Raw genomic sequence first — 25,220 nt, 5'->3', positions numbered from 1 at the left:
TGAGAGTTCTCCGGGGATTTCTGACCTATAGAGGAGATTTAGTCAGGTCATTATGTAGTTGTGCCAGGGATGTACCCAGCATACTCTTGGGATGTGCGAAATATTCTGAAACTATGTCAGACATTTACAAAGCGTATCATACAGGTCTCACATAATTAAATCGAATCTAATTTGCAATTTTGAAAAGAATAATGTTTCGCATGTTTATCATCCCCAGCCATTGACAAAGTCCATTGACTGGTGTATGGTATATCCCCGAAATCCAAAAGTCGTCCGGCATCACTTCAAAGATGGGCCCGGCCGCCCGGATCATGGTTCATCCCTCATACCCATCCACTCACGTATTTTGCAGCCCATTAAAGTGAACTGTCGAACAATTTACAGCTCTCCCATGGGCCACCGTGGCGAATTGTGCACCTCCAACCGGGGACCTCCGCGACGACCGGTCGGTGGGTTTTATGTCCGTGCTCTGTCGTTCGGCCCGCCAGCGCCAGACAATGTGTCAATCAATCATCGGTAACGGCACTGGAGAGGGCCGGCGGACGACGCGGGCTCCCGGCTGCTCCTCGACCGGCGGACGGTGAGACCGGGAGGAGCGGAGGTGAGAGATGGAAAGGAAGGAGAGAGAGGGAGGACAGTGGGAAGGAGGATGGACAGAGGGAGAGTGAGGAGGATGGAAGGAGAGGAAATGACAAAAGGAAAGCAGGGAATAGAGAGCGTGGTGAGGGAGGGCAAATGAAGAGAAAAGATAATGAGAAAGGAGAGAAGAGGACGGAGAAGACGCGGAGATGTGAACTGAAACGGAGAAAGGTAGAACAAATGGACAATCGATGAGGACGGAAAGCACAAACGTGAAAGACAGACCAAGAAGAAGGCCTCTTTCTAGGCAAAAATAGCAACGAGAAAAAAAATCCGTTTGAAGCACAACAGCACCGAAATCGTCTCAGTCTAAGCCAAAAGACCAACGAAAAGTATCAGTCTGAGCCAAAGGACCAAAAGAAATGTCTCATCCCGAGCCACAATACCAACACGACAGCCTCACTCTGATCCACCACAGCAGTCGGACAGCGTTTATATAACATTTCCGGCCGTGGACGGTCCATTAGCGAAGACTCACGATACAATACGGCACAGAGCACCGACAAGAGTGGAGCGGAGACGTCAGAGAAACGTCACAGCCTCGCTGTTGTTACCCAGCAACGCTGGCCGTCTATTCTCGTCTCGTCTATCGCACACAGCAATCAGCCATAGGGGGACGGGCCGGCATGTCAATGAGCGGAGAGACACGTGGTGTCTTATGTGCGCTGGTGGATACCCCGCGGTAGAAAACAGCTGGTCTGATGGTACTGGGGAGATCTGGCGCAGTGTTATCCGTACATGTTATATAAGCATATCTGCGAAGGGAATGCGCTACGGGCCATTCCAAGATAGCAAAAAAAGACTAGGCAATGTTTTCACAAAATATAGCTTAACGTATAAGACTGACCTTAACTAATGGTCTGCCGGACCGCCAAGGAACTAACAAGTGTTCCATGGGCCATGTCAGTCGTCGCAGAGCCGCCACTCGGCTCGAGACAGGTTCAATGACCATTGACCATCATCCATCTAGCCCGCATGACCCATGGCGGTCCGTCCGATGGCCGGACAGGATCTGAATGCTGGTAGGATGGCCGAAAACAGTAACAGGCACCGACAGTCTGCCCCCGGATCAATGGACAGTAGACACCCACTGCCAAACATCGACACTGAAAGCATGGAAACGACCGCAAAACACCACCTAACGCAACGATATGAATGTGCAATAACGAACCATACGAGACCTTCACAGTGGAAAGGTGAACTTTTGAAGACACCCCACTTGCGGCAAGTACCGTTCCAGGCCACACAGTCGGTTTCCATGAAATGCAGCACCGGGGGCGTCTCAGGGGCGGTTTGGGAGCTCATTCCGCGGCGCCAGGTTCTCGTCTATCATCATCAGTCATCTCGGCGCCGCCCGTCGCCCCCCGGCGGCACGTTCAATGTCTCTCCCAGGTGGCGTTTGGGTGAGCAACTCGGACCAATTACCAGCCACTGCCGGGACCGGCACGGGTCAACTTACCCGGAGTCGCAGGTAGAGACACGGTGTCAGTGTCACAGTGTCAGAGTCAGTGTCAGTGTTGGTGCCGTTATTGCTGTGTCAGTTGCCTTTAAGGTAATATTTTAGTGTTCGGAAAGTGAAAGCGTATCAACTATCAATGTCATGTCTAGTAGGCTCAAACTTCAAACCACAAGACACAAAAGAGATACATCACAAATCACAATGTGATTATGGTTGCGGTCACTTATCACAATGAACGCTTGAGAAATTGGTTGGCATAGGGTTATTTTCTAAGGATCTCCACTGCAGATTTCATTCCTGTGGCTTATGGCAGCCGCCGACGGCTAGTGAAGACGATAGGTGGCAAACAAGAGGATGGGTTCGGGATCCGTTCTGTTGGTTCGTGCCGCCGGTTAATAAATCTCATTTCAGTCATCCAAATTGAATTATCGGCAACCTGTCACCATGTTTTTCCTTTCGGTATACAGGACGAAATAACACTCTCGATTTTGCTAATTGTCAATGATTGAGCTCAAGCTATCAAAAGTCCGCCTAACAAGTCTTCCAATATTAGCTGCACGCAAGTGAATTCCCTGGGTCCCCCGTCCAATAACGACGTGCATTTCCATCCGCAGTTTATCCCACGCACCAATCGCAAACTTTCAGACGCTGCGGGAAAGTCTCTCACAAAGTTTTTGTTCCATTCCACACGTCTCCAGTCGTCCCATCGTCCCAATCGCCGCTCCGGGGCTCCGCCATCGACCATCGCCTTATCGAGTGACGTCACTATCGGATGGTGACGTCACTATCGAATGATGACGTCACTGTCTCTGCTGCCGGACCCAGCCCGTGATAGCAACCGGCGCGGCGGGGCGCGTGCGGTGTACTTTGGGTCGACGCTATGATCCACACTTGGGTCGACGCTACGCCCCCCCCCCCTACCCTGACCTGTACTAGGGAGAGGTACCGTACAACCACAATTCACCACTCCAGTCAAGGGAGGGAGATCGGAGGGTGGAGCAGAGTCAGGGGTGAGTCACGGGACGGTTGTACGACGCCGTGTTGGTCAGAGTCGTCCACTGGCGCCTTGGAGTCTCCCGGCGACCGATGGAGGAGCCCGACGCGTGAGTCACGATCGTGACGGCACGATACGGCGCGTAGTGTAACGTGACAACACGGCACTGGTCCACAACGTCCGATACGCTGGCCGCGCGGCGCTTGAGACAATAGTGGTGTGTATTTGACTTGCTTTAGCTTCACTGTGTAATGTATATCAAAGCGTCTGATTGAGCAAATAAAGCAATAACGACAAACAAACTGTTCAATGCCGATGACTACGTCAATGCCTTTCCTATCTGCATCACTTGTGTGTACACCACTGATAAACAATAGCGCTGCAATAGGGTCTCGGGGGCATGTATTTAGCTCAGCGTTAGCCACATAGCAAACCAGACTCATGGTTCTAGCCCCACTACCAGCCCAGAGTGGCAACCCAGAGCGTTTTCGTAGTTGGAGAGATCACCTAAAACAACAACACATCTGTCATCGAACCACCTAAAACAACACATGATGAGTGAGTGAGTGAGAGAGAGAGAGAGAGAGAGAGAGAGAGAGAGAGAGAGAGAGAGAGAGAGGGAGAGAGAGGAGAGACAGAGAGAGGGGAGAGGAGAGAGGATGATGAGAGAGAGGGAGAGAGAGAGAGAGAGAGAGAGAGAGAGAGAGAGAGAGAGAGAGAGAGAGAGAGAGAGAGACAGACAGACAGACAGACAGACAGACAGACAGAGAGACAGAGAGACAGAGAGACAGAGAGACAGAGAGACAGAGAGACAGAGAGACAGAGAGACAGAGACAGACGGACAGACAGATGAAAAGATGAAAGAGGAGAAGAACGAAAAGTAGAAGGACGATCACACAGACAAAGAGAAAAAGAAGTAGGACGAACACACAGCTAAAGATAAAAGGAGAAAGTGAGTCGAGTGAAGCAGAGACAGGGTCGGCAGTGCCAGGATTTCCCGGGAAAATCCTGGTAGTCCAACACGAGATGATATCGGAAATTATACAGTGACACTGGCAGAGGGGACATCCGTGCAGAATATATATCCCAGGACGCCTCTGCATGATGGGGTTTCCCGGCAGCCTGAAATAACTCCACACCGGCCGGCGTTAGACAGATAACAAAGAAAGATCCCCGGGCAGACTCTCGCCGAACGACACTGTGAAGAAGGGGACTGTCCAAGACAGGCGACCACTTCACTTAACTGTTCAGAGACGAGGAGTTGTGAACTTATCATACAGGAAGGGATGATAGGAAGGACCGTGGCAGTGAAACACACTCCATCGAAGAGAGATACGGAATCTGGTATCAATGGGATGCATTGAAACCACTCGGGTTTGATCCCTACAGGTTCCGCGATATTTGCTCAGGCTTGGCTTTGTTCTTCTCTTATATCGTTACAGCGTTTGTTTTGAGTTACCCGCTGGTTTGCTGACTCTCTTTATCACCAGCGTAGCTAGTTCCATTATCAATTCCTTGCGTGTGAAACAAATACTCCGGCAGGAGATAGGGTGGAGCCCGGCCCAGTAAGTCCTGTTTACATTATTCGTGCCGGGGATTCCCTGAGGAGCACTCGATGCGTTAGAAAGCGCTGAATCCATTCTAGCGCAGAATACGAGGTGGGAAAGAAGGGAGAACTGGCTAGAAGTTTTGCATACTTAGATATTCGCACACCAAGGAACTCCACAATAACAAAAATAGGTAAAGGAAAATTATATTTGAAAAGCCAAAACCAGGGCAGCAGCAGCAAACGTGATTTAGGTTAACCCAGTCTTGATTTATTTGTCGATGCATACCGATCTTGGTTATAGGAAATGGATAAAACAAAATTATAATAAGTCGCACTTCGGAGTCGATCGATCGATGTCAGTTCCTTTATAAAAGCTGACAGTTTCAGATCATGTCGATCCCTTCTCAAAAATATCATTAAAACACATTCGTTTACCATGTGTTTTCGTGATAATCTTTGAAAAGGGGTCGAGATGATCTGAAACAGCTTTTTAAACGCATACACATCAATCCATCGACTCTGAAGTGTTTCGTTAAGTTCGTTGAGCTTTGTTCGTAAGTTCGTTGATGACCCCCCCCCCCACTCCCACTTCAAAGTGTGGTTAATAATCATTATCAATGCGAATTTAGTGCATTTTCTTTAAATATAAACAATGCATAAGTATTACTTTGAAACGCTAGGTGGCTAGTCAAACGGATAACAAGCAGAGCAAGAAAAGGCCAGACGACAGACCCTACTGGAGACCGCGCTGGCAACGATAACTGCCCGGCGGAAGCCGTAGGACACCGGGTAGATAGCTCGCCTCCACCGGAATACCAGACAAAACGGACGGCCAGCTAAGGAATGTTCCATGCCTTGGCAAACAAAGACATGGATATATACTATAGACACTGACTATCAGCACTCGTCGCCACTCCAGGCCACCGTATTTTGAGCGCCGTTTGAGGGTACTGTCGTCTCTGTTGTAAGCACGCCTTATCAGCAATCAATGACGTCACTCTGACGTCACACGAAGTTCCGGGTGATCGCAACACCATGTTCATTTACAATGGATTCCGGTTCGCGCGTCCTGCATAAACACTTCCTGATAGAGGATTAGCTAAAGCTGTGTCGGAAAACGGACATCCTCCTGGCACTCAGGAGACCCAACGGAAATAATCGGACGTCATTCATTCACTATTTCCTCTGTCTAGCCATTCACCAGCTTGCCGTATGTTGCTGATTAGCAGACACCCACATCCGCCCGGTTTAATGACATACCCTCCCCCCCCCCCCCCCCGGGGGGCGACTGTTGCAGCACAACGACATTCCTCACGGGTAGCCCACATTCCAAACCGGCATAGCACCCCCCCCCCCCCCCCCCTCCCGTCCCCCCTCCCTCACGGCGGCACAGCCCACCAAGGGGTGGCCACGGCATGCCCGGTCGAGCACGGGCAGGGCTTTGTCCCGCGTCTGGGGCACTGTATTGGAGGTGTCCCATTGTCTGTTTGTCATACCTACGTACGTCAATATACTCTCATTCAGCTGGCTTAACTACCAAACCAAAACGCACAAGGTCACTTTATGGCGGAGTATAAACCTCTCTACATTTCGATGCACAGGCTGGATATACGAATATATTCACAAGAGGCGTTGCATTATTCGATACTTTTTAATATAGGCATTATCTAATCTTATTGGTCAACTCTCACGCTCACAGCAACGAGCATGGGGTGGCAAAGGAGGAATACAACATGCAATGAAAAACTACGGAGCAAAGCAATTACGAGAACAAATAGAGCATCAGGGTCAGGGACTCAAACTAACTGAACTATGGTGGACGCAATAGGAGCCGCATACCTCCCACCATGATAAAACAAATCGATGAAAACGGAATTCATCGCAGACCAATTCGATTAGAAACAAAAGTACCTACATACATAACTATACCAAGCTGCTCGCGAGTAAAGGCCAAGGTTCAACAAGACGATAATATTTAGCACTGCAGGACTTAATTAGTTATAAAAGGATTACAAAAGAAGAACGAAGACATTTTTAAGGATCCAGTGCTCTCCCTGCGCAGAGACGGGTAAAGGAGGGCTCCTCCACCGCTGACCTTTATCGAGTAAAGCTGCGGCCCGCCGAGCCATTTACATTCATTTCAGACGCGGTGACGGCGCTAATGTCATCCCGCCGGAGACCTACGGCAAGGCAATCTCCATTTCACGTCTTAACCGCATACTCGCGCATATTTGAACGTCGCGATGTGGCTTAATCTCTGTCATACATAGCTGAAATGGTCCGAGATAACATCACTTGTTTTCGCTACCGCAGGTATTTCTGAAGACGGTCTTTGGGCTCGGTGTTTGAAGACTAACTGTTCTACAGCCGTGTTGAGACGAAAGACTTCAACTCAGCTAATCTTCTTCTGTGATAATCTTCTTCTATGATAAACAGTAACTGAATAACTTCCAACAAGAATTCTTACAAAAAAGCATGAACCAAATCATCAACAGTCCATGACCCTCGCCCACCCAATGACCGGTTTTTCTGTCGCAATTTCATCCCGCCGAATATGTGATTTCCGCCACTGTCGAAACGCCTGTACTTGGACTGATCTGCCTCTCCAGAGTTCGGACGCCACCGGGGTCCGGTGGCGGTCCGTCTGATCTACGGCCTTTCATCTACCGTCTCCGCCCCCCCCCCCCCCCCGCCCCCGGCCTGAGGCACTCGCGGCGGCATTCGGCACAAACTCAGTTACCGCCAGCCCCGCCCCGTGGGGCAGCACGCTCACCTCCCTCTGCCCCTCACTCCCCTACTCTTTCTGAGTAGAAATACCCACGGGAATCCAGACCGGATGTCAGTACTTCCGGTCACCGGATGTTGCTACTTCCGTCCGCCAGTGTTCGAGCAGGGTTGAAGTCAATTTATAGAGTTGATTGAATGCAGAAAGGTGATGAAATTCGGGTGGTTCGACGCCAGATGGTTAATGCAGTACAGCGGAGTTATCTGACTTTGTTAGTGTTATGACAAGCATCCAGGGCTGTGGAGTCGGAGTCAGTGGTCTCCGACTCCACAGATCCAGGGGGGACCATGGGGGCCATGCCCCCCCCCCCTTGGGCCTCCCGGGGGCACCATCACGGAGGTTTTTTTAATTCATCACGGAGGTCACCGACGGGTGCTTCAACCCAGATGTCTCCTAATGGGGCACCGTCCAGAAGGTCTAGCGGTATAGGGTACCGTTTTCGGAGTCTCCCGGAGGCCCATTTCTGTCCCTCGCCTCGGGTGGGGCTATTTCCATCCCGAGGTACGCGGGGGCACCATCCCGAGGTCTCCGGTGGCACCATCGCGAGGTCTGGGGGCACCATCCTGAAGTCTGTCTCCGGAGGCACCATTCCGAGGTCTCCGGGGGCACCATTCCAAGTTTCCAGGGGCACCATTCCGAAATCCGAGGTCTGAAGGAGCACTCCCCGGGTCTGAGGGGGCAGCATCCCGAGGTATCAGGTCTCGTTCAAGGTTGTTGTGCACCTCATATTCACTCAGGGGTTTTCAGTCGAAGAGAACAGAACTATTTGACAAATATTTAAGATCACGCAATCAAAAAGTAAGTGGCCGAAATCCGTGGAATTGTTTAGGGGAGGGCACCAAATGCCAGCGAGCACCACAATACCGCATGCCCAGCCCCCCCCCCCCCCTTGACGAAATCCTGGATCCGCTACTGGTCGGAGTCGGAGTTGGAGTCGGTCGGAGTCTACATACATTTCTGCTCGGAGTCGGAGTCGGAGTCACCAAAATCTTACCGACTCAGAGTGAACGCTGCATGGCCCAACGTCATGCACCGCACCTGTTTGATTGACGATACTGCGCTCGAAATTAGATTTTGTCGAAAGAAAGGCCATTTTGTGATTTTGGCCGAACGTTTTCAGCGAAAGAAGCAAGGACGGTGAATTCCCCAGAACCTGCTTTTTCATTCTGCATGTTATTTTTAATGCATATTTGCAACGCAAAGCCTTGGAATGCACAAGGGATCATTTCAGGCAGGATAAAAACATCTCCATTATGAACTTCAATATTATGATATGGATTTTCACAGAACCTTCCAGAGTCAGAATTGGAGTTGGAGTCAGAGTCTATTTTTAAAGCTGGAGTCAGAGTTGTAGTCACCCTAAAATCCATCGACTCCACAGCCCAGCAAGCATAAATCTGCAGTAACAATTTTTCCTATTTAACTCAGAATTTTTATTTGATTAAATGCAAAAATATACAAGCAAGGTTACTTTCATATGCTGCCACTAATGCTAGGTGATGATTGAAGGGATATAATTGTGAGATTAAGAAGAGGATTTGATGACCTAAAAAGGCCATTACCTCATCACCTAACAATAATTTGCGTGCCCTTCATAAAGTCTGCTTACCCAGTATCTAGGACTTATACAGTTAGGGGAGCTGGGCTCATGGGCACATTAATGGTCAGACTTGAAACATTATTCTTCAATGAAAGAAAATATGTCCTTGATGACCTGTGAAAATGACTGACTCTGTGATAGGGGCATCCAGACAGAAAACTGGGCTGGCTACACAGCACCAAATACCAATGTGAGGCAGTCCCTCAGTCCCAGTCTCATCCAGCCAGCAGTGCAGCAGGCTCACCTCATGGGTGCTGTCTAGATAGAAGCTGGTGCTCACAGCAGACTTGGATCTGAAGGAGGGATGCCTCCTGGTGGTAGGTGATGTGATGAACTCCTGTGTCAAAACCACTGGTTCACCACTAAGGCGACTGATAGAGCACCACCTGAAAACAAACACAGGATGTCAGTGGCCACATAAAGGCAATGACCAAGAACTTTGGACCGAGACTATGACTCATCACTCAAATCAGCTTGCAGCGACAATCGATGAAAATACCCATTGGGGAAGATGGTCAATTATACACCCACAACACTGCTGCTGAGTGAATTGCACTTCTGAACAAAGATTTGGTAATGTTTGAAATGAAAAGGAAGTAATGATTTGTTACTTGATGCAATTTATCTGACCAATAATGTGTTTAACTTTTTAGTTGATTTACCCGGCCTTGTCATGCAACAATCTAACCACAACTAACTATGTACCACGGCCAAATATTTGAATGAATGTTTTACCGGTGATGTGAGTATTCAACATGCACATCAGTTAATATGCAATGATGATCATGCAGTGAAACTCTGAAATATCAAAACCGTCAAACATGACCGACTCAAGCACTTCACTTCATTTCAATTTCCTACAGCATCAATGACTAAGACCAAGGGCAGCCGGCAATATCAATCAGCGTTTTTATCAGCGTTTGAGATACCAAATAAGGCAAGCATACCTTTCAACGGTCACAATACCAATAAATCCATCTAATAAATTACCCCTGACACCCGCAATGCGACGAAGGCAGTGACAAAGTGCAAATATATCAAGGTTTTTGTATTGACTTTGACCTGAGCGGTAAAGCTACTGCAATAATTCGAAGAAAAATAATTCCGTTCACTCTTTACATCACCAGATAATCACAATAATTTATAAAGATGCTTTGAAGTGTTTATGAAGTCTAAATGATCAAATTGTATCGGAAAATAACCGCAGCTATGTTAAAACAGAGAGAAACATCAATTATAGAAGAAAAGAAAGAACTCACTGGTTTGATCACCAACCGCTCAAACACGATGCAGAAACTGGACAGAAATATTCATTTTCAAATAAAATCTTGTGTCTCGCTTCCAATGACAACAAAGACATTTCCTACTACAGCCCACAGCCTTCGTCATTATCCTCCTAACTCAATTTAGCTGCATTTTAACAGTAAAAATAACTGGCATAAATAACTTTACTTTCCTTCAATTTGGAAGCAGTCACGCATTGCTTACGAATATGGCGCAATATGGGCGTAGTCTTTTTTTTTCATTTTGCACACACAAAAGGTGTGTGTCTTGAGAGGTGTATGGTGGTGTCTGACTTTTTAGGAAGTAGGGGCATATTTATTTCGAAAATGCCGATTTTGAAGCGAAGCTGTTGTGGATGTGATCTCCAGAATGGGTCTATCATTGTGGGAGTTCTTACAATGGTAAGCTAATCAGAGATTGATCAATTATGCCTCTAGTTGTTGCAGGTGTTCATTGTCCTGGACCTGGACACTTGTCATGGGTTCTGACTTCTGAGCAGTGCTGCGGATTGCGGAGTTGGAGTCAGTCGGAGTCGATATTTCTGCTCGTAGTCGAAGTTGGGGTTGTCAAAATCTTACCAACCCTGACTGGTATCGGTAACCCTGGCGTCACCGGTAGTGTTTTCGTTCAATGCTAAGGTTTCCTGTATTAGGCTGCCGTGCCAAGCCGAAGCATGCTGTGACGTCACTGGGTAAGAGAAGATAACATACCACGCCATCAGTATCGACTGAGACTCATGATAGACTCAGACCGACTCAAGCAGACTCAAACTGACTCGACTGACTCAAACCGATTCAAATCGACTCAGACTGATTCAGAACGACTCAGAACAGCTCAAACTGACTCAGACCGACTCAAACGCCTCAAATCGATTCCCATCGACTCAGACAGACTCAGAGAACGACTCAAACCGACTCAGGTAGACTCAAACTGACTCGACCGACTCAAACTGATTCAGATCGACTCAAACCGACTCAGATAGACTCAGAATGACTCAAACTGACTCAGACTGAATCAACCGACTCAAATCGATTTCGATCGACTCAGACAGACTCAGAACGACTCAAACCGACTCAGGTAGACTCAAACTGACTCGACCGACTCAAACTGATTCATAGCGACCCAGCCAAACCGACTCAGATAAACTCAGAATGACTCAAACTGACTCAGACCGAATCAACCGACTCAACTTGATTCCGATCGCCTCAGACAGACTCAGAATGACTCAAACCGACTCAAGCAGACTCAAACTGACTCAGACCGAATCAACCGACTCAAATCGATTTCGATCGACTCAAACAGACTCGGAACGACTCAGACAGCCTCAGGCAGACTCAAGCAGACTCAAACTGACTTGACCGACTCAAACCAATTCAGATCGACTCAGACCGACTCAGCTAGACTCAGAACGACTCAAACTGACAGACCGAGTCAACAGACTCAAATCGATTCCGATCGACTCAGACAGTCTGTTGACTCGGTCTGTCAGTTTGAGTCATTCTGAGTCTAGCTGAGTCTCAGACTCAGGCAGGCAGACTCAGGTAGACTCAAGCCGACTCAACCGACTCAAACCGATTTAGACCGACTCAGACAGACCCATCGGTTTGACCTGAAACATCAGACCTGAATCGGTTTGAGTCGGTCGAGTCAGTTTGAGTGTGCCTGAGTCGGTTTGAGTCTGCCTGGTCTGAGTCGTTCTGAGTCTGTCTGAATCGATCGGAATCGATCTGAGTCGGTCGGAGTCAGTTCGAGACGTTCGAAGTCCATCTGAGTCGGTCTGAGTCGACCTGAATCGGTCTGAGTCTGCCTGAGTCGGTTTGAGTCTGCCTGAGTCGGTTTGAGTATGCCTGAGTTGATTTGAGTCTGCCTGAGTCTGTCCAGTGACGTACCCAAGGGGGGGGCCACGGGGGCCAAGGCCCCCCCCCCTGAGCGCCGAAGGCGCTCAGGGGGCCCCTCAGGCCCCAGGATATTTTTTAAACACTGGATAAAACGTCTTTTACTCGGAAGAAAAATTGATATGAAAGTTTCATTTATGTGCCCGGGGTACCCGAGGGGCCCCTGCAGTCATCCAAGGGCCCCCAGTTTCCTGGGCCTCTGGTCGCCTAGGGGGCCTCTGGTAGCCGGGGGCCTGGTCTCATGGGGGCCCCTGATAGCATGTGGCCCCTAGTCGCCTAGGGGGCCCTGGTCGCATGGGGGCCTCTGGTCGCATGGGGGCCTCTGGTCGCATGAGGCCCCTGATCGACTGGGGGCCCCTAGTTGCCTAGGGGGCCCTGATAGCCGGGGGCCTGGTCGTATGGGCCCCTGATAGTCTGTGGTCCTTAGTCGCCTAGGGGGCCCTAGTCGCATGGGGGGCCTCTGGTTGCATGATATTGAGGCCCCTGATCGCCTGGGGGTACCTAGTCGCCCAGGGGGCCCCTGGTAGCCGGGGGGCCTGGTCGCATGGGGACCCTGGTTGCCTGGGGCCCCCGGTCGCCCCTAGTCGCCTTGGGCTCCTGGTAGCCTGGGATCCCCTGGTCGCCTGGGGGCCCCTGATCGCCTGAGGGACGCTGGTCACCTAGAGGGCCCCTGGTCGCCTGGGGGCCCCTGGTAGCCGGGGGCCTGGTCGCATGGGGCCCCCTGGTCGCATGGGGGCCCCCTGGTCGCCCCTGATCGCTTTGGGGACCTGATCGCATTGGCCCTTGGTCGCCTGGAGGGCCCTGGTCGCCTGGGGCAGTGGGGCCCCTAGTCATCTGGAGGACCTGGTCGCCTGGGAACCCCTGGTCGACTGGGGGCCCCTGGTCGTCTGAAAGTACGCTTATCACCTGATTGATCCCAAATCATCTGAGTGGCTACTGGCTACTGGATATAAGTAGTGACTGGAGTAGGCACTCATCTGAAGGAGCCAATATCTTTCACGGTGCCGGAGATATCACAGAAAAACAAAAAGGCTAAACTGAATACCCCCCAACCTTGGCCCCAAAGGCGTCATTGGCTAACACAGGGATGTGGGTCGATTTGCAATCGCATTTCCTCCTAAGTCCTATTCCTCCAATTAATACAGAGTGTCCCAGAATTACCCAAGCATTTATTTTCTGGCTAAAAGTACAATTGGCTCGTTTCCTAGTGAAACATATAATAGCCGCGTTTACATAGGGCTAGTTGCCAGATAGTGGAATTCCGATAACGAGACATTTATTCCCCACTATTATATTATATACCTACATATCCGGAATTGGAGGATGTTCAGTACCTAATTGAGGCGCTCGCTCATAAAATGCCGTGCGTTTCATGCACACTCCTCAAGCAAAAATATTTTTACTTTCCAATTTTCCACATTTTCTCAAGGCTTAGACCGTTACAGAGACCGTTTTAATTGACTTTGATGAAGTTGAACGCGAGAAATCACAACCAAATGCTACATTAGGTTGTAAAGAACTGAATTGCGTTTTCCCACACACGTGGCGTTTTCTCACCTACGTCTGCAGGAGAGACCGGACCCACTATGCCCCCCCCCCCCCCCACCATCGAAAGGTTCTTCATGACTCCCGGGGGCCCCCGGGGAACCTGGGGGCCCTGTACACTGTGGGGGGGGGGGCCCTTCGAAAGCAGGTGGCCCCCTCCTGGGCGAAATCCTGGGTACGTGCCTGAGTCTGTCTGAGTCGTTCTGAGTCTGTCTGAGTCGATCGGAACGATTTGAGTCGGTTGAGTCGTTCTGAGTCAGTTTGAGTCGTTCTGAGTCTACCTGAGTCGGTCTAAGTCTATCTGAATCGGCCTGAGTCTGCCTGAGTCTCTCTGAGTCGTTCTGAGTCGATCGGAATCGATTTGAGTCGATCGGAAGCGATTTGAGTCGGTTGTCGGTCTGAGTTAGTTAGAGTCGGTCTGAGTCGATCTGAATCGGTTTGAGTCGGTTGAGTCAGTTTGAGTCTGCCTGAGTCGGTTTGAGTCTGCCTGAGTTGTTCTGAGTCTGTCCGAGTCAATCGGAATCGATTTGAGTCGGTCTGAGTCAGTTTGAGTCGTTCTGAGTCGTTCTGAGTCGATTTGAATCGGTTTGAGTCGGTCGAGTCAGTTTGAGTCTGCTTGAGTCGGTCTGAGTCTATCTGAGTCTCAGTCGATACTGATAGCGTGGTACGTTATCTTCTCTTACCCAGTGACGTCACAGCATGCTTCGGCTTGGCACGGCAGCCTAATACAGGAAACCTTAGCATTGAACGAAAATACTACCGGTGACGCCAGGGTTACCGATACCCCCTGACTCCGGAGTCGGAGGTAACGTTGCAATGGCTCAATATTATGCACTGCACCTGTTTTATTGACCACTGGCGGATCCAGGGGGGGGCATTTAGGGCCATGCCCCCCCCAAGGCTTAAAGTGGCCTGTTTGCCCCCCCTCCCCAAAAAAAAAAAAACGTCAGAAAAATTGCTAAGAAAATATACCTTGATGGAGGTTTTTAGCCACTTGGTGAAGTAAAGCTTTCCACAGAATAATATGGAAGCAATATCAAATATGGTAGCAGTGAGGGTCGGTCAAAAGTTGCGCGAGCGGAGTCGACCTTAAAAAATTCTGCTCGGGAATGGCACTAGGCCGACCGAGCAAAAAAAAAGACCTTAAAAAAAGACTGTTGTTGGCACGTGTTTATGGCGCGGCAGCTGGTAGTTGGCGGTGTTTCGCGTGGTGTGGCATCACTGGCGGATCCAGGGGGGGGCACGGGAGTCTGAGGTGCCCCTGACAGGTCCGTGGTGCCCTTGCTAGGCCTGTGGTGCCCCTGGACCCTGGCAGGCCTGTGGTGCCTCTGGCGGGCCTAGGGTGCCCCTGCTAGGCTGCTGATGCCCCTGGGACCTGACAGGACTCCCCTGACAAGCCTAAAGTGCCCCCAACAGACCCGTGATGCCCCCGACAGGCCCAAGGTGTCCCTGCGTGACGCCGTGATGCCTGCGAGGCCGGTGGTGCCCCTGCGAGGCCGGTGGTGCCCCTGCTAGACCGGTGGTGCCCCTGGCAGGCCTGTGGTGCCCCTGCTAGGCCGCTGGTGCCCCTGGGCCCTGACATGACTGTGGTGCCCCTGCTAGGCCGCTGGTGCCCCTGGGCCCTGACAGGACTGTGGTGCCCCTGACAGGCTCAAGGTGCCCCTGCAAGGCCGGTGGTGCCCCTGTAAGGCCTGTGGTGCCCCTGCTAGGCCTCTGGTGCCCCTGACAGGCCCATGGTGCCCCTGCGAGGCCGGTGGTGCCCTTGGCAGGTCTCTGGTGTCTCTGACAGACCTGGGGTGCCCCTGACGAGCCTGTGGGGCCCCTCACAGGCCCGTGGTGCCCTTGCTAGGCCTGTGGTGCCCCTGGCGGGCTGGTGGTATCCCTGCTAGGCCGGTGGTGCCCCTGACAGGCCTGTGGTGCCCCCGGGCACCAAGGGGGGTCATGACCCATGTGCCCCCCCCCCTTGGATCTGCCACTGATACATAATATATTGATTTGTAAAGGCGTTATGGCTTATGCAATATGCAATTGCAGGCACTTGGCATCCCTCACTTACCCCTCATTGGGGGCTCTGGCGGGCTCCTGAGGGCCCACGTCTATCTCCGGGAGCCCTAGACGGGCTCCTTTGGGTCCTTTCAGTCCACTATAGCATAAGAGGTCTCCACGCGAGTCCTATACATCTGAGGGCGTACCCTGACGTCTGAGGTACCCAACTGCAGCTCCAATGGTCTCTTACACTGGCGGATCCAGGGAGGGGGCATTTAGGGCCATGTCCCCTTCCCAGAGGCCTAAAGTGGCCCGTTTGCCCCCTCCCCCAAGCGATAATGAAACATAGTTCAATCAGTGCGTGGCCCAGGAGCCGAGTTAGACAGGGGGTGTTTTACCACCTCCCGGCCCGCAAAGGGACCCAAGCACTGACTCGAAGCGGGTTAACTGGTCGACAAAAGCAATGGTAAGTGTTTACAAAGTAATATAAAGGCATGGGTCTTGTGGGCTACCATTTATATATTTTTCTTTTTAGTTAAAAAAAAATTCATAGTGTCAGGACTGTGACGAAAAATAAGTGGCCTAAATCCGATGAGAAAACAGGATTTGGGGGTACCCTAGGTTTGGCTCCTGCATGAGTTGCCCCCCCCCCCCAAAACGCAAGCCTGGATCCGCCAGTGTTATTGACTATACCATGCAACTTTTGGATTTTGTCAAAAAAAGGTCATTTTGTTATTTGGGATGAACGTTTTCAGTGAAAGATGTGGAAGAAGTTGAATTCACCAGAACTTGCTTTTTAATCCGCGAGTTGCTGGGGGGGGGGGGCGTTAAACGCCCCCACTTTTTTCGCCGGGCCATAGCATAAAAATGGCGCGCCAATTTTTAGGTACCTGTAGGGAATTGATTGAAGTTTATTGTGACAAAATTTCAAAAAAAAATCCGTCGAAAAAAAATTTTGAGATATCGAGGTTTTAGTGACGTCATGATTTCTGAGTTTTCGACCAAAAACGGCATATGTTCAAAAAAATCATATAAAATCACAGAATAGACATACAGACATGCCGTAAACGCTATTAGAATGACAATACCATGAACAATCAAATGGCTATCTTCGATTAGATTATCGTTCCGCATTTTCAAAAATCTTGAACTGAATCTTGACAATTTCTCGTGACTACTTCACGACCATGATACATGAATTTCTTAAATTGAACTTTTTGAGCCAAACACGTAGTCGTACACATATGATAAAATGAATGTCACCGTCGTGTTCTACGGCCCAAATTACCCATGAACCATGTGTCATAGGCTGCGAATATCAGTTTTGATTTTCGGGGATATGTGCCTACCCGGTTGACCTGACCTTGACCCTGACCTATGCTTGACTGACCCCTACATGGATCTGACACTCTTGTAGGCCTTATATGATGGATTGTGCACCGTTTTGACAGAGTTTCTGACGAGAGGCGCCCATTGTGAAGTCCTGCAGTCCATGCTACTGAAAGCCCGATTTCAGGTGTTTGACCTGACCTTGACCCGACCTGTGACCTCAAAATTCAACGTTAAAGTACTCATCTGACGCGTCTCGTCGCGTTCTTTCGTTTGCCGCCTCGTGCGTTTCGCTGCGCCTATTGGTTCTCGAGTTATCGAGCTGGGGGCGTTTAACGCCCCCCCCCCCCCCCCCAGCAAACGGTGGGTGGCGAAATACCCCAGCAACTGCCGGGTTAATTCTGCATGTTATCCTTAATGCATATTTGCAATGTAAAGCCTTGGAATGCACAAGGAATTGTTTCAGGCAAGATGAAAACATCTCCATTATGAACTTCAATATCATGATATAGATTTTAATAGAACCGCCCGGGGTCTGAGTCAGAGTTAGAGTCTGAGCTGATTTTTAAGTTGGAGTCCGAGTTTGAGACACTTGAAATTTTGAAGTCCATCGACTCTACAGCCCCGCTTCTGAGGCATACTTAAATAAAAATGTTTTCCAACTTTGTAAAGTTTTGCTTATAATTGTATTATGCATTGCCAATTTAAAGGTCATAAATTTCTTTGTTACTGGAAAGGAGAACTGTTTTGAATCTGATGTCATTGTATTAAAGAGTCAGCACTGTAAAAATCCTTGTTACCTTTGACATGTCCAGTGTAATGGGCAAATTGCACCACATTTTTGGTGCAGCATTCAGTGTAACATAGTGTGAAATGTTGCCAAACGGATGAGTGGCAAAATTTTTGTGCTGGCAGATTATTTCAGAAATTTTGGCACAAGACAATCAGGCCTGACCTTAGATAACTGCACTGCCACTCACTGCATTCTGTATTCAAATCTGGTGCCCACTTACCCCTGGGTTGACATTTGAGATAGCCCTTGGATGATTGGGACTACAAAGGCACCATGTAGTGTTTGCTGTGAGTGCGCCACTTTCGGTTGTACTGTTGTAGAGGTGGTCATTGTCGTGCTGGGATATTGTCCAACAGTTTGACGTAGGTAGCACATCTACCTACGTACAGAGGTAGTATCTCTGATGTCCAGATGTCTGTATCTGACGTACAGACATCTGGTGACGCCGGTGACGGGACTCGTGGCATGTGCGTGAGAGGCCGGGCGAGAACGAACCGAACGAACGACGACGCGGACACTGCACTTGGGCTGGTTGATGTTCGGGATCCTAACTGCTGAAGTTGTGCCTGCAGTGGATTGTTACCTGAGCCAGGCGACTGGCATTGAGAACTGTCTTTCAGTGGGGTGCCATAGGGCTCAGAAAGCCACCTTAATTCAGCACTGGGTGCCGGGCTGGAAAGCTTGGTAATGTGTTAGATTGTAGAGTTAGACTTTACAGCGCAGGGGCATTGTCGGTGCTAGGGCACTTTGTGCGTGATGCACTTCAGACTTGCCATGACGTCCCAGTATACGCTTAGACTGTGTCCGCGAGCGGCCGTGACTGCTCGCGCCTCGCGGAACAGGCGCCCCTGTGACAGCTTCCGACCCTGTGACAGCTGCCTGCCAACCCTGTGGCAGCTGCCTGCCAACTCTGTAACAGCTGCTGCAACTATGGTTGCAGTCGTTCACAATGATAGTGGCCGTATCGCATCACCTAGGTAACCTGGCTGTGCCTTATTGAGCTCCGAAATTTAAAGCCATTACACCCAGACTCGCCGCTGTCGTTAGGCCCCTATATCGGATAATGAGCGGTTATGAAGCTCGGAAGCGACGTAAAGGTATGGATAATTTCCAGAGGTAGTTTTTACCACGGAATTGTTCAAGCCCAGCTGCCGTACACACAGGTGGGGCTAGCTTAGGGAGTTGCGTCGCTATAACGCACGTTAAATCGAAAACGTGCTATTGTTAACTCTTCTCGCCGTTTTCCTTTTAGCGTTGTTACCGAAACATTATCCCCCTCCCCCGACTAGAAGATAACCACCAGTGACTGTCTGTGCGTCAGATCGGCGCACTGATCTACTTCATCTGCCTCGTCCTGGCCATCATCTTCAACGAATGGATCGAGGACAGGATGGACGGCCTCAAGGAGCAGGGCTACATCTCCTTCGACCTCACCGGCTTCATGAGTGAGTGAACGTGCCGCACGCCACGTCCGTCCCGCAATCAGAGGGCGGTGAGAGGTGTCATACCGGAGACTTTTGGCTGATTGTGGTAGTGGGGTGACGATAAAGGTTGTTCGCTCGGCGTTATCAGAGAACGACACCGTTATTTTTGTGGAATGCTTTTCAATGTTTTTTTTTTTAATTGTGTCAAGCTTTGCTGATTTTACTTGTTGTACCTCGTTTGATTAGAACATGACACATTTTTAGCTCAAAATATCGTTGCCCTAAAAGTAGGTATCATAACTTTTGTAATTAACTAAACCGCTAGGATTTGAGAACAGCATAATATTCAACAGCTTCGAGCTCTCCGAATCAGTAGCTACAGTAGCTTCTTTAGTTCGCGAAGTGGCCAACAGATGCCACTGTCGGCCACCGCCCTTTGCTTTGTGATTCACCGCCCCGTGACTCAGCCACGGAAACGACACCTGTTGTGTAGCCAGCCTTCAGCTCATGTCACAACAGACCCGAGACGTATCTGGCGCGCTGGCGTCATATCCGGCGTAGTTGCAGCTCTGTATAGCTGGACGTAATCGTATGCACTCCGCAGTAACGTACTGTCCCGAGGCGTCAGGTTGATGTTGGATGACAGCTGCGTCAGGGAGAGGGTGGGGTGGCTGCATGAACAACGACCGTACTAGAGATGTTTGGTACTGTCGATAGATGTCACTACTTGGTAGTATTGTTAATCATGATGATTCCATATTCCGAAATAATATTATGATAACGGATTTAGCCATGCGTGTTTCCTAGTTATTATTATTTTTATGTACTCTGTATAAAACGTCGGCCGTTGACCTGTTCTGGCCTGACCGGACCTAATCTAACCTGACGGTGACACTGGTCCATGGGCGTAGGAACGGCTGGAACATTGTGGGTGCATGGGTGCAGAAATCCAGCCATGGCCGGTGAAGCCGGGGGGGGGAGGGGGTAGGGAGCGGCACCCGAGCGGAGGCTCCTTGTGAGCTTTGAGGGTGTACCATGTCGAAAAGGTACCTACCGATGATTAGTGTATTTAGAAGCGTTGATAATGTCAATATTGACTACCGCAAAAAGTACCTAAATGCGGCTAACTTAGCCATTTTCGAAGATAGGTATCGGGCTAAAACTTTTGACAGTGGGTCATCGGTATGTGTTCAATCACATGTGTTCCGTTGCTTCCTTTTTTACTTGAGCGCAAATGTAAGTTTTGAAGACCATCACAGTAGCAAACGCTTCTAAAGGTGGAAAGTGGGCAAAATATCCTGAATTTGTTGTGCTGCATGGGAAGTAGTGTTGATGAGAAAAGGGGTTTTTGTTCCAGATTATTGTGGGTGCAGAATACATTGTCTGCACCCACTGGAGAATTATTGTGGGTGCAACTGCACCCACTGCACCCATGGTTCCTACACTTATGCACTGGTCGCTTGACATGACGTGAACTGCTTTTATTAACTGGTTTGTGGTGGTTACTGGTTACCATCAGGCCTGACCTGACCTGCCGTGGTTTCTGTCTTTCAGGCTGGTTCGTGATGCTGATCCTGTCTGTCGCTGTTGCAGGCTGGTTCGTGATGCTGATCCTGTCTGTCGCTATTTCAGGCTGGTTCGTGATGCTGATCCTTTCTGTCGTTATTACAGGCTGGTTCGTGATGCTGATCCTGTCAGCGGTGCTGGCGTTTGTCTACATCGTCTTCACCTGCATAATGATGTACGGCTGCCGCGAGGTGAGTGACGTCATCGTCATCTCGTGTGGGACCATTCATCAGAGTTTGACACTCCTGTGGAATGGATTGATTTGCTATCCAACGTTAGACATTAGTGAAGTAGGATCGGCTTGTAAGATATGAATAAATTTGTGATGAAAGCATAAATACAAATATATTATATAATACATACTTATAAGTATATGTAGTCAATTGATTGAAGTATGTGTGATAAACTAACATTTTTTGCGTGCATTTACAATAATTGTGTATGACAGGTGTCGGTTGTCTTTTATCCGTATTCGTATATAACATCACCATTATCTCTACCTCATTTTCTCACGAGTCCTTCCCGTGATGACCAGGAGCGCCGCGTGTTCCTGATGCCCTGGATGCTGATGACGACGCTGGAGATTTTCGCCATGCTGGTGGGCATCATCATGACGCTGGTCTCCCTCGGCAACTACCAGCCCGTCTACAGCGCCGTCACCGGCATACTGGGCTTCATCGCCTGCGGCATGTACGTCCGTCGTGCAATCGGGAGGGACGGGAGTGGGGGGGGGGCTAGAGAGGTTGGGAGGGACCAGAACGGGAGAGTGCAGGAGATGTTGGAATAGATGGGCTGAGGGATTGACGGGTAAATAATAGGTCTGGTAAGTGGGGGCCGAGTCAGTGAACCAGAGGATAGATAGAAGTGGGCTGTGAAATTAGTGTGTGTGTGTGGGGGGGGGGGGATTTGATGCGATTTATATGTCATCAATAGGATAGTTAAGAATTGATGCTGTACTTGTGCATTTAGTGGTGCGCTGGGTTTTCTTATGCAGGGCTGCAATGTCTTACGTGGACATGATTCGTTCAACAAGCTGCTAAATGCATTGTTAGCTGTTTGTTGTTAGCTACGTAAGGTGTATGACTATCTTACGTATATATGTACTCCAGTCATTCTTGATTTTTGTGTATTGCTCCCCGCGTGTCCCGTCGTAAGATTTGAACCCGGGACCGTGACCTTGGGCTCCCGTTACAGCTACATCTACATGCTGCTGGTGGTGGTCAGCTACTACCAGTACCTCAAGGACACGCAGGACGGATATTATCCGCCCACAGAGATGAGCAAGCACTAACGCGGCGTCGGCATGGCAACGGGACGGACAGTGACGTTGGCATGGCAACCGGTGGCGTCGTCTGCATGGCAACCGAGAAAGTGTCGTGGAGACGAGTCGCTGTTGGTATGGCAACGAACGACTTCGGCGGCAAGAGGAGAGGATTTGAGATGCGAAAGGAAAGGTCTAAAGAAGGAAAGAAAGACTGATAAGAAAGTAGATATTTCGCTGGGTTAAAGTTGACAAGCGTCTGGCAGTTTTGTCGGTTTGAGAACTAAGAGCTTTGGAGCAAGGAACGTTTTGCTACTGTTATTTTGAAGTTGGGTGCAGTTATTGACATCAATGATTCAGAAGTTGCCTTAGAATCGTTCGTGAAACGGAATTTCACAAATGCTGAAATATTATCCATTCAATAGTGCCTTTCTTTTGACTTTAGACTTAACTGCATATTTGTTAACTGTGCGCACAATTTGTGTCTTCTACAAGGCCCATGCGAGCTAATCCGTCAACACCTTTGTTAGGTGTGCCCACAGTATTGGTCTTCCTAAAGAGAAAAAAGCTGGACTTACAAATTGACTCCTTTGCGGGGCTGCATGCTTCGAGCCACCGTACCAGTTACCGCGTCTGTGACTGGTCGCTTCCGAACTTTTTTGGGCAGCTCGGAAAAATACTCGGCTTGGCTAGTTGGGAAAAATAATGCCTATTGGCTAGGTCTGTTCATGGCATTACTATTCGCTACCCTAGCGGCCGGTCTTCCGTGGTTTTTGGATATTCAAAGTGGTGTTATAGGAAAAAGAGCGCATTGGGTGGGGCTTTTTGTTCTCTGCCGCACTGCCAAGGCATGTAGGTGCCGCTGTTCGTGTTATCTAACACCAAGGCTAATCATTTGAGGCTTTATGGGTGGGGTTAACATCCCGTAACTTGTGGATTTGGTGCCTTCAACTCTTGTTTGTCGGTTTCTAGGGCTGAATTAAAATCACGAAACTCGAGTCTCTAGTCATGAATGCGGGCTGTTTTCGTGAAAACATTTCGATCTTCTAAAGATGGTGTGAGCTCCCCTAACGTTATAACGGGTTTTGTTTTGATGGCGCTGGTATTTTGATTACGTAACTGTTAATCTCACTTAGGTTTACAAACAAGCTTGTGCACCTAACTGTCACACTAGTATAAAACGGAATCTCCCTTTGCTATGCCTACTTTATACTTATATGGTTTAAAAGTATTTACATTATTTTGTGCTATTGTTTAATCCCCAAGCACACTTTAAGTATAAAAACGAATCTCTGCTATCTCAACCATATATTTATGTTCACATTTACCATCATGTACATTTTGTGTGTATCTTTTCTTGTGACTTGGATGTTGATCTGGGTAGTTTTAAGTTGGGAACGCCTTCGGGCTTACCTCTGCCTACTTTGCTCGTCTAATGCAGTTCTTTGTGTGTAACGCGCGCGGCTAATATTGTGTAACACCTCTCAGTTGGCCCTTATTTACAAGAAATTGTTCTCAGACTGGTACCAACTAGGATGGTTAATCGTTTTGATAGCCGCGACAAGAGTAATCAGTTGAACTCCAAGTAAAGCCTGTCTTGGCGGCGGCTCTCTAATTGTCGTTATTCTTCTACAAAGACGGGAGAAGCGTTGCACTTATGAAGCGATTTCCTGTTAGCATCACAAATTTCTGTCGAAAAAATGTCCGGCGTAGTGTTACTCCGACCCTGATTGTTAGCTTCTGAGCTGGTGTGTGTTTGTTGTAGTGCGTTTTTGTGTGTTAGGTAACTAGCTAGTCGTGTTGCTGTCAGTAGTGAAAGCTAATACACCGATGCCGCGTCGGTCACAGGATACTTACCCACCTCTACGGCGGTCGGCACAGCTACTTACCCACCTCTATAAAGAGCAGCAGCTTTCTGGACGCCCCTAGCTGAGTAGTCAGTTATTTACCCAGCACTTCAGCAGTACTCCAGCCGCGGCGGTACTGGCCTCGTTCACAGAATTTGTACGGACGCTTACAAGTCGAACTGTTCAGTTAACACCCAGAGCAGCTTTTTAACAATCTTTGTCTAAATTCTGACATTTTTTGGCACGCAACGTTATACCGGAGTAACTTTTATCGGTTTTATCCGTCTTTACGGGCAGTTTGTTAGCGCAAATTGTTAGAACAAATTGTTCAGTTATCTGTCACATTCAGCGTCTTCCATCTGCAATTTATCCATATACTGTCCGTGTCAGATTGGCCTATCGGATCTATTCGTGGGATATGGCATTGTCTTCTACGCGACATTGTGCCTTTCGTGCGAGCTATCCTGTATCGATTGTTGTGTCAATATCTATCCAGGCGGTGTCAATGTTGCTCGCTGTACCGCGCATTGTCGTTGCGTTTTCGGCGTGACTACTCTAAACTGTTAACATGTCCTAGAATGTGGACCAGCTTAGGCCTTACAGCGTGCTGTCCTCTTGAAAGGTTGCTTCCGCTGTTTTCTTTTTTAGGAATCTGTAAGCTTGCACATGCTGCTACGTAGGCGCTTTGCTGGTCGTCTTTGGGCACTTGTCCGGTGTTTTCGTGCGCCTTCGTCGGTAAGATGTCCCGTGCCTTTGCTGCTACTGATCCGTCGTGCTCTTATACCGTGACGTACAACTGAAAACAGCCGTCTTTCTGAATGTAAAAGGCCTTCCATTATATCGACACTGTTATATAATCACCATCTGTTACAGTGTTTGGGGCACCTCTTGTGCAAATGACTGTTAACCCGATATTCTAAGCCACGGTGACTATAAATAATTCTAAGCGACACCGCCCGGTACATAGGGATCGCCGCGTCACATCGAAACCGTATTGAATTAATTTGCCGCGGATATTTGAGAAAGCAAGTGCGCATTTCAAACGGATTTTGTATTGCCTTCAATCGTCTGCAGCGCGCATTTACTTGATCACGTATCTGTGGTAAATGTCCGCCTGTTACGGTTCGACTTTACATCTCCGACTGTCTGGCTTCAAAGACTGGAATCCGTGGTAGATATTCTGCGGTAGTTTTGTGGTAGATAACTATTGGTAACCTGTGCATGCTGCTTATTTTTATAGAATAAACATCGCTAATACCAAAAA

The 25,220-nt window shown here is 49.1% G+C and overlaps 1 protein-coding gene and 1 long non-coding RNA gene across 2 annotated transcripts in view; one reads left to right on the top strand and one right to left on the bottom strand.

Moving 5' to 3' along the window:
- The window catches only part of LOC122375436, a 37,637-nt gene extending 27,590 nt beyond the window's left edge, over nt 1–10,047 (bottom strand). The window contains exons 1-2 of the long non-coding RNA XR_006255392.1: nt 9,974–10,047; nt 9,271–9,412 (exon numbers count right to left, since the gene is read on the bottom strand). This is a non-coding gene — a long non-coding RNA (uncharacterized LOC122375436). The remainder of the gene's footprint in view (nt 1–9,270; nt 9,413–9,973) is intronic.
- Nucleotides 10,048–10,538: 491 nt separating this feature from the next.
- Nucleotides 10,539–25,220, top strand: LOC122375439. Its single transcript, XM_043354824.1, has 5 exons — nt 10,539–10,711; nt 19,180–19,303; nt 20,954–21,039; nt 21,384–21,538; nt 22,043–25,220. Exons 1-5 carry the CDS (start codon nt 10,589–10,591, stop codon nt 22,137–22,139), a joined length of 585 nt encoding a protein of 194 aa, XP_043210759.1. The 5' UTR covers nt 10,539–10,588; the 3' UTR covers nt 22,140–25,220.

Source organism: Amphibalanus amphitrite, unplaced genomic scaffold (genome assembly GCF_019059575.1).
Source record: "Amphibalanus amphitrite isolate SeventyFive unplaced genomic scaffold, NRLGWU_Aamphi_draft 001839F_arrow, whole genome shotgun sequence".
Lineage (NCBI taxonomy): Eukaryota > Metazoa > Arthropoda > Thecostraca > Balanomorpha > Balanidae > Amphibalanus > Amphibalanus amphitrite.
This window is presented reverse-complemented; position numbering and strand designations above follow the sequence as displayed.